The sequence below is a fragment of the Berghia stephanieae genome, chromosome 5 (genome assembly GCF_034508935.2).
Source record: "Berghia stephanieae isolate SIO BIC M18660-M18661 chromosome 5, UCSD_Bste_1.3, whole genome shotgun sequence".
NCBI classification, from domain to species: Eukaryota; Metazoa; Mollusca; class Gastropoda; order Nudibranchia; family Aeolidiidae; genus Berghia; species Berghia stephanieae.
In genome coordinates this window covers 68,607,772-68,617,771 of record NC_088364.1, presented here as the reverse complement: position 1 = coordinate 68,617,771, position 10,000 = coordinate 68,607,772, and the positions used below count along the sequence as shown (strand labels likewise).

At 34.6% G+C, this 10,000-nt stretch overlaps 1 protein-coding gene across 2 annotated transcripts in view; it reads left to right on the top strand.

Annotated features, from left to right (window-relative positions):
* Positions 1–10,000, top strand: part of LOC144973502 (uncharacterized) — a 113,598-nt gene that overhangs the window by 18,399 nt on the left and 85,199 nt on the right. For both annotated transcript variants that reach the window (XM_078916006.1, XM_078916005.1), the window contains exon 3: positions 8,980–9,104. In XM_078916006.1, coding sequence (XP_078772132.1) covers positions 9,010–9,104 — 95 coding nt within the window. In that variant the 5' untranslated portion in view covers positions 8,980–9,009. The remainder of the gene's footprint in view (positions 1–8,979; positions 9,105–10,000) is intronic.

Genomic DNA, 10,000 nt, shown 5'->3' with positions numbered 1-10,000 from the left:
GTAGATAGAAAGGTTTTGTGGTCTTGTATCGGTGTGTATGCGTAAGACAGTGTGTATGTGTTTGTGTGTGTTAATGTGTGAATAAGATGTGTGTGTGTATGTTAATTCTCGTGTGTAAGAATAAGAGAGGATCTTAGTATAAGCGGCTTAGAAACAACAATGCCACTGCTATATAAATGTTATCACACGTAAATACCTTCCATTGTTTTGCTTTCTTACATGAAAGATTCAAGAACATTCACAAAATGCTACTTTTTAATTTATTCCTTTAATCTCATCCATTAGCTTCGTGGAAATAGGGACGCGTTTGGTAAAAAAGATAAAATATAAACTCCGAGATAAGGTGGACATTTCTTGGTTTCTAAAAGTTAGCAGCAATACAGAATAGCATCACCTCTGGACGAAAAAAAAAGGCATTTAAAGTACACGTACCGTTGTGAGACCGCGGGGGGTCTGGTTCAAAACTTTCATAGAATTTGGGTGGGGCTCGTGGCTAGTTTTCTACTACATACTGAAAAAAAAAAGCAATGGCGTTTCTATTGATATCGATGTAGATAGTAGTTTTGTTTTGTTTTTGTTTTGTTTTGTTTTTTGTTTTCTTTGTGGGGGGTTGGGTTTTATTTTGTTGTTTGTTTGATTTGTTTTATTTTTGATCTTTTGCTTTTATTGCTGTTTTGTTTTTGTTTTGTTTTTGAGGGGGGGGTTGTTTTGTTGTTGTTTTTGTTACGTTTTTTGTTTGTTTGTTTGTTTTGTTTTTGTTTTCTTTTGTTTTTTATTTGTTTCTTTTATTTTATTTTGTTTTTTTTTAATTCTTCAACACGGTCATCAAGAAAGGTGTGGATATCAATATCCTGTTTCATGTGTAAGGCAATCGATACACACCACAGATCAATATATTTCTAAGAATAAGAAACACCAAATCAATAATCTTAGTTGGCTGTATGTAGCCTATACAATTCATGAAACTTAAATCGAACCAGTCCTTTCAATATTTCATAACTTGCTGCTTTCCTCTGTATTATTTTTATGTTCATAGTTTTCACCTACAACGTAAGTAATAAATATCGTTATGTTACAACGTTATAAAATAGGCACGTCTTGTGTTTTGTTTTCGATCAGTGTTCCATAAACAATATAGCGACATAATGTCCTCTTTTGTGATGGGATTAACTTTAATCTGCCTTTTGTTAATTGTGAAATGTTTGTTATCTACAATCAAGTGTATTGCGTATTCAGAAAATATGTGAGAGAGAGAGAGAGAGAGAGAGAGAGAGAGAGAGAGAGAGAGGAGAGGAGAGGAGAGATATAGATAGAGAGTTAGAGAGAGGGAGGGGAGAGTTAAATAATTTTCGACCTGTGTCAAATTTAAATTTCATTTCAAAATTAATCGAAAAAGTCGTTGCTGCTCGTATTATAAACCATCTAGAGACGAATGCCTTAAATGTTAAATTTCAATCAGCCTACAAAGCCTCCCATAGCACGGAAACGGCATTACTTAAAGTTTTTAATGATATTGTAAATGATATAGATAATAAAAGTGCTGCGATGCTTGTTTTACTAGATTTAAGTGCGGCATTCGACACTATCGATCAAAATTTATTTTTGACTAGACTACGTGATCAATTTTATATCAGTGGCACAGCTTTGGACTGGTTAAAGGAATATTTGTTTGAAAGAACTCAGTCAGTAATTATAGAAAACCATGTATCAACTCCATCCATATTAACGTGTGGAGTGCCTCAGGGATCTATTCTCGGCCCCCTCCTTTTTACAAAGTATACTGCTCCCCTTTCTCATATATTATCCACTTTTCCCATAGATTTTCATTTTTATGTCGATGACACTCAGCTGTATACAAAACTCAATAATGATTCAGAGCTGTCATCAGCATCTGTTATGGAAAATTGTATTGCTAACATAAAGGATTGGATAAAACTAAACAAACTTAAATTTAATGATGACAAGACGGAAATGACAATTTTTGGAAATAGGTATCAACTCTCAAAAATATCTACAAATGAGATACTAGAGGGTGAAAATGCTATTAAACCTAGTTCTTGTGTGAGAAATCTTGGGGTGTATTTAGATCAAGGGTTATCCATGGAAGATCATGTTTTAAAAAATATGCCAATGTTGTAACTATCACATTAGAAACATTGGAAGAATCAGACATTATATTGATGAAGATATTACAAAGATGCTTGTTAATTCGTTTATTACTAGCAGATTAGATTATTGCAATTCCCTTCTCATTGGCTGTCAAAGTAGATTAATTCATCAACTACAAAAAAAATTCAAAATAAAGCGGCTTGACTTATAAAATTAACGAAAAAAAGAGATCATATAACACCAGTTCTCCAGGAATTGCACTGGCTTCCTGTGAAGTATAGGATAGAATTTAAAATATTGTGCTGTGTTTTTAGATGTCTGGATGGATTGGCACCTGAATATTTGCAGGAACTGATTAAAAAATATGAACCCACTCGAAATTTAAGATCATCTCAGTCCCAACTTCTGAAAGTTACCACCTCAAAATCCACTTTCGGCGAAAAAGCCTTTTCATTCATAGCTCCATGCCTATGGAACGCACTTAGTCCTCGGACAAAGTCCTGTGAAAATTTATCATCTTTCAGGAAATGTCTGAAGACTGAATTGTTCCGCGAGGCTTACTTTTCATAAAATAGATGTTGCTTTGATTTTGTTTTTTTTTGTATGCATGCATATTATGTATCATGTAGTGTCGTGATTTTTAATTTTGTTGTTTTTAAACATTTTTATTTTTATTACGTAAAGCACCGCAGAGCACGATTAACGTGGATGTTTAGGCGCTATATAAATTCATTATTTACTATTTTACTATTTTACTATAGTGTAGTGTTGTATAGTGTACAGCAGTAAACTGTAGCCATCGTAAAGTTAGAACCTGACACTGACCAAAAAATGACGTCAAAATACAAGTCTTTTGCCACAAAAGAAAACAAATCGTGAGTTGTATTCAATAGGTCAACCAACGGAATAACTTGTTTCCATGAGCTCTACTAACGACAACTCACGAGACGCTACACAAACCTTAAAGATGACGTCAAACTGCCAGTCCTAGAGGGCTATAGATAGTATGCGCTTGGCTAAGAAGCTCATAACATTGCCATCCGGAAGTAAAACGGACCAACACACAAAACTGTGTGTAACCTTGAACGTTTATAGTCAGGTTAATACAGTTTAATGAGAACTACTCATAAACGCGGATGGCAAAAAACAACAACAAAGACCTGAGTGACGTCATCTTCGAACTATCTATACGAGTAAACTAGCAATCAGTTGGGGAAGGAATGGATGAGAGAGAAAGAGAGAGAGAGAGAGAGAGAGAGAGAGAGAGAGAGAGAGATGGAGAGACTGAAGAAGTAATGGTTGTTGATGATATGCGTTTAAATAGAATACTAACAACATCCGCCAGCCATATACAACGTACCAACACACAAAATTATGTGTAATCTTCAACGTTTTCTACTCTGATTAACATAGTTTAATGAGAAGTAATCATTAAAATAGCTCACTGTGAAAAAAAAAAAACAAAATAAGAACAAAGACCTGAGTGACGTCAACTTCGTTCATTACATTGTACCTTTCAACACGCGGACTGATTTGTGTGATTTTGTGAGTTTTGTTCACTTGAAGAAAGCATTGACCCCCCCCCCCCCCCCCCCCCCCCCCCGCCCGCCACCAAATAATGTCTCCGTGTCTTCTTAACATTAACAGTGATCATTATGCTGGACACAACAAAGGGACAGAATCTGTGATGATAAACGCATTCACCCCATAAGTGACAAAAGCTGTCACCTTACAATTTTGTTTTATGATGTAGTCTCTCAAATTCCACCGAGGCATAAATTAAAGTATAAAGAAAGTTTTAATGTGTTTCACACATTGATCATTGAATTAAATTAATCCCTTATAATACCTTGTTTTTCACTTCACATTACATTTTCTTTTCCTTTCATACTTTTCGTCGTCCACCTCTCAGTAGGAGTTCGATTTTATTTTATTTTTTGATGTTTTTTTGTTTTTTTGTTGTTGTTGTTTTTTGGCTAAACACTTGACAAAAGACATTTTCTCTTTTTCTGGCCGAAAATAAAAAGCATGTTTGAAATGTTTGGCTGCATTTTAAATAAACTTTCTTCAGTCAGTGTGTTGTAAGGACATTTTTTTGTTACCTCTCAAATTCCAACTAAGGCATAAAATGTTAAAGAAAGTTTTAATGTGTTTTCCCCCACAGTGATCATTGAATGAAATAAATCCGTTATCTTTATCACCACTTGGCGGTATTTCAACTTATGTTCCAAAGTCTGGCAAAAGACATTTTCTCTTGGTTTTTTTCCTTTTTATTTTATTTTCTTTGTGAGAGGGAGGGGGATTTTTACTTCATAAATCGATAGATTAAAACGACCCACAACTTGTCAAAAAGGATCAAACCCGAGTCTTCTAATACGTATCATTTCGAGGCTTTTTGACAAGTTTGTAGTTCTTCAGGATGATTAGGTACCGTGTAAAGTCCTTCGGAGCCATTAGGCCCATGGAGCCGGAGTTTATCCCGGTTCCTATAGTGTCAAACGGACAAAAAAACAATTGTTTGCAACCTATTGGATAGGACGCTGGTCAAAAAACTCAAAGTACTTTCCCCCAGATCTAACATACCCAGCTACCAATTTACTGCTCGGTGGACACGGAGGAAGGAAGGGGGGGGGGGTGTTCAGAAAAAATCTCGGCTTCACCCGGGATCGATCCCAGTTCCTATTGTGTGTGAAGCTAGTGCTCTACCAACTGAGCTATCGGGACCTCTACTTTATCGACGATTTATAATCTGAAATAACAATTTTATTTCTAGTCAAACTTTTCAAAACGTGTTTTTGTCATAGTACGGCGGACTATAATTTTATTGACTTGCCGTTTGCATTCATCATATCGACATAACGGATTTCAAACATGTCGTAGACTCGCGATTATCGGCCGTACTCTGCTGAAGGGGATAAAAAAAACAACACATTAAAAAAAAACTATTAAAAAATAGAGCTTTTATATCACGCAATATCCACTAAAAGTGCTCAAAGCGTTTTAAAGAGGTACCCTGACCAACAGCAACACGTAACAAGTAGATGAGACATAATGCCTGTTGGGCAATATTATAATTATTTTTGGACAGAGACAACACTGTTAACGGGCAGGTAATCATTTTACACCTGAGTACGGTTAGAGAATTTGAGTAAAGTACCTTTTCCAAGGACTCAACTATGCGCTGAGCACGAGGCTCGAACCCAGGACCTTCCGATCCGAAAGCGAGTGTCATACCACAAGGCCACATAGCCGCACATTTTGGTCAGATATCTCGTCCTTCAAATACCGATCGATTGAAATGACATCTCTCAAATAACTTATAAACCCTTCGTCAGCACAACAGTACACAAATAAACGTGGAAAACAAATAAAATATAATGAAAAATGTTTCATTATATTTTATTTGTTTTCCACTTTTATTTGTGTACTGTTGTGTTGACGAAGGTTTGTACCCGAAACGTCCATTATCTGTCTGATTTGTTCCCATACGAAGCCTTTCCATTTTCACTCTTTTGTTAGTTAGTGAACAGGAAGCATTACCACGACTTCACTATAGCGATATCCAACACACACAGCGCAAATTCCGCACATACCGTCCTAGCTGTTTTTGATATGTCACATAATTTCATTGTTTAACAAGTTAACTGCCGTACTCTGGAAAGAAAGAAAAAACACGTATTTAAAAATTTGGCCAGAAAACTCGTCCTTCAAATATCTATCGACTTAAACGACCCTCATCCTGGTTAAAAACTCTCAAACCTAAGACTTTAAAGGAAGACCTCGCGAAGACCCAGGTTTGAGAGTTTTTTGCCAAGTCGAGCGTGATTTAAATCTATCGATATTTGAAGGACGAGTTTTCTGGCCAAGTTTTTAAATACGAGTTTTTTACAGAGTAAGACAGTTATATATACTGGGTTAACTTTGACAAGGTTTTATATTGCGGAGCCCAGTCTTTTCACTGACTGCACTTGGTACACAAATCTTTATAATACCGTTATGTTATTAATTACTCCTTTATTTTATTTCTTCTTCTTTTCGTTGAGTAGTGAAAAGCGTCGGTGATGTTGTAAATTGTAACGTTATGTCGTAACCAGATCTTACAATAGTAGTGTCCGTGTAATTGGGAATTAACAAAAAAAAAAAAAAAAGACCAGCAATTTGGCCCGATTAAGCGACAGTAATAATAATAATAATAATAATAATAATAAATAATAATAATAATAATAATAATAATAATAATAATAATAATAATAATAATAAGAAGAAGAAGAAGAAGAAGAAGAAGAAGAAGAAGAAGAAGAAGAAGAAGAAGAAGAAGAAGAATATAATAATAATAATAATAATAATAATAATAATAATAATAATAATAATAAATAAATAATAATAATAATAATAATAATAATAATAATAATAATAATAATAATAATAATAATAATAATAATAATAATAATAATAATAATAATAATAATAATAATATAATAATAATAATAATAATAATAATAATAATAATAATAATAATAATAATAATATATAATGATGATAATGATATATAATAATAATAATAATAATAATAATAATAATAATAATGATAATAATAATACATGCCATTTATAACGCGCATTTTCATCACTGGGTGATGCTCAATGCGCGAAATGAGGAAAAAGTTAGCAACAGTTCATTCTTCAAAATGAGATTGAAGTCAAGGTATTTTTATTTACATTCATCTATTGGCGGATGGGTCACCACTCGACTCCGGTGTGAATGAGAACTATAGGCCGTGACTGAAAATAAGAGTACAAGAACAGAAACGACATGTGCTGTATGACAGGGAAACACGTACTTTGAAAAAAACCTCACCCCACCTATAGATAGTATGCGCTTGGCTAAGAAGCTCACAACATTGCAATCCGGAAGTATAAAGGACCAACAGACAAAATTATGTGTAATCTTAAACGTTTATAGTCTGGTTAATACAGTTTAATGAGAATTACTCATAAACGCGGATGGCAGAAAACAGTAACAAAGACCTGGGTGACGTCAACTTCGATCTATCTATAGCGGTTGTAGAGGAGACGTGAGTGTAGCTTTGCCAGCCAGTCTTCTCCTCGCTCAGCTTTCCTCAAATCAATTAATGTTGGGCTGTCTCAACGTGTCCAATCCGCAATGTTGTCCATTCAGACGTTTGGTCTTTCTTAATACTCATCAACAGTCGTAACGTCACTTCCTTCCTAAACTATCGGAACAATGGCGGACCCGCTTATGAAATATTTCTCCGACGAGCATAAAAGCGTATCCAGAGGGGTAAAAAAACATAAATTTGATCATGTTTTGACTTTTACACATTCTGATCACAAGGATGAAAAGTTTTAGCCAGCATGAAGAATAAAAAGTAATGATTTTTTTTTGTTTAGAACCAAGATGGCCGCCGTTGCCGGGCGGCGTGACATCAGACTACTGAATCCAATTGCCGAAGAGTCTTAATCGTGTTTTTTATTCCTATCGATTAAAGGAGAGAAAAAAACGATCCTTTAAACGGTTTGATATCCACCAAATTTGTTCAAAGCTCTTTACAAGTGGTCCCAAGTCAATAGCAATATTTACAACGTAGGACGAGACATATCATAAGCCGATATTACTTTGGTTTCCACTGACATATAGTTTACACGGATAAACACTCATTTTTATACCTGGGTACGGTGAGAGAATGGGAGTAAAATGTCTTTACCAAGGACTCAACTTTGCGTCGCCTACCGCGGGACTTGATCCAAGGACCTACAAGTCGAGTGCCATACAAAAACAAAAAAACATGGATTTAGTTTTGGTCCAATTAACTGAATTTTCATATAACCGTTTGTCCCAATTATAAGAATTTGGCAAAAATTGTTTTCCATAATTATATTATTAATAATACATGTCGAAATATCACCAAAATATGCCATGAGATATTGAATGTTGTCAACTTTCCTTGAATTTAATCGTTGAATTTAATCATTGGATTGTACGAGTCCTGTTGTAAATCATTACGTATTCCATCGTGTCATCGAGTACAGCTTCATTAGTTAATTGGTCCTTTGGTGTAGGAAATCCATCATGTCTTCGGAGTCTTACTCTAAGGTAAATTCTAACATTTATATCGACATGTTTACATTTACACCCGAATAAATGTCAGCTTTTTGTAACATGTTACTATCTACAGTGTTAATTAATTTCCATACGCGACAACGCTTCATTCTCATTAAAAAAAAAAAACATTTGTAACCTAGCAACGGGATGCCATTGCATTGAAATATTATTTTTAAACTGTTGAGTATTATTTTGTTTTTGTTTTTTATTATTTATTTTCAGTGGGTTTGTGGGAGAGGTTCTTTTATTTATTTATTTATTTATTTTAAATCTCGTTTCCCTTTTTTCCCCTTTTTAAAGTGTGTTTGGTGTTATTTTGTTTTGTTTTCTGCTTTTCTTTTTGTTTTTGCTTTGTTTTTGTTTTGTTTTTGTTTTTTCTTTTGGTTATTATTGGTTGGGATAGTTTTTTGTCTTTTTTGTTTTTGTTTAAATTTTAAAAATTATTGTTGTTATTGCTATTGCTATCTAAGTAGTGTTGTTGCTTTTATGCATTAAATAAAATATTGAAAGCTGCTGTTAGCATTCTGTAATTTGGAATAGCGTCGAGTATAAATTTATTCGCTTCTTTACATTCAAACTCTTTATATATATATATATATATATATATATATATATATATATATATATATATATGGATTCACCCCCTTATATGGCCGAAACACATGTTTCTGTGGCTTCCACCCACGTCTTCAGTCGGCATATTATGTCCGTAGAATATATATATAATATATTATCCCGTTCTTCCAGGTGACGAATTCGACTGGAACCCCAGACACGATGGTGGATGAGTCAGGAGCTATCATCGGAGGTTGTGTCGCTGGAGGTGTCGTCTTTTTCTTCGTTCTTGGGATTATTATCTATCAACTGATATGGTGAGTACTTTTCACATCAACACCATCATAGATAGAATGAAGACGACGTCACTCGGGTCTTCGTTATTGTTTTTTGCCATCCATGTTTATGAGTAATTCTAACTAAACTGTATTAAACAAACTAAAAACGAAACTTTGTGTCGTCTTGAACGTGAAAAGTCTGGTTAATACAGTTTAGTGAGAATAACTCATAAACGCGGATAGCAAAAAGCAATAACATAGACCCGAGTGACGTCTACTTCATATTATCTTCAGACACCTAGATCACCACGCCTCTCGAACAGGAATTAGAATGTAAACAATGGCAGTGATTGCTAAACATAGCGACAACACAAGTTTTGCTATTGATGGTATGTGTCTAAGTAGAATACCCACTGTTCTATCGCTTGATCGCGAGAATCAACACCGAAAACCATGTGACAACTAGTCGTCAATCTTGTGCTATAAAAGCAATAACAATGATCAGAGAGAGAGAGAGAGAGAGAGAGAGAGAGAGAGAGAGAGAGAGAGAGTTCGATTCATTCACGTATTGTTGTTTATAGGCAACCAACTATGTTTGTCCGAGCACGTGTGAAAGTGTGTCACAAATTACATGTTTTGATTGGTCAGAAATCTACATGTCAATTACGCTTCAACAGTCATGACGTCACTTCCCTCGTAGTGAAGCATGGTAATTTAGTAACTGGATCTAAACTATCGAAACAATGGCGGACGACCTTATGAAATTCTCCAACGAGCATAAAAGCGTGGAGGAGAAAACATTATAAATATGATCATATTTTGACTTTTATACATCTGATCACATGACAAATGAAAATTTCTAGCCAGCATGAAGAATAAAAAGTACCGATTTTCTTTGTTTAGAACCACGCTGCTCGCCGTTGCTGGGCGACGTG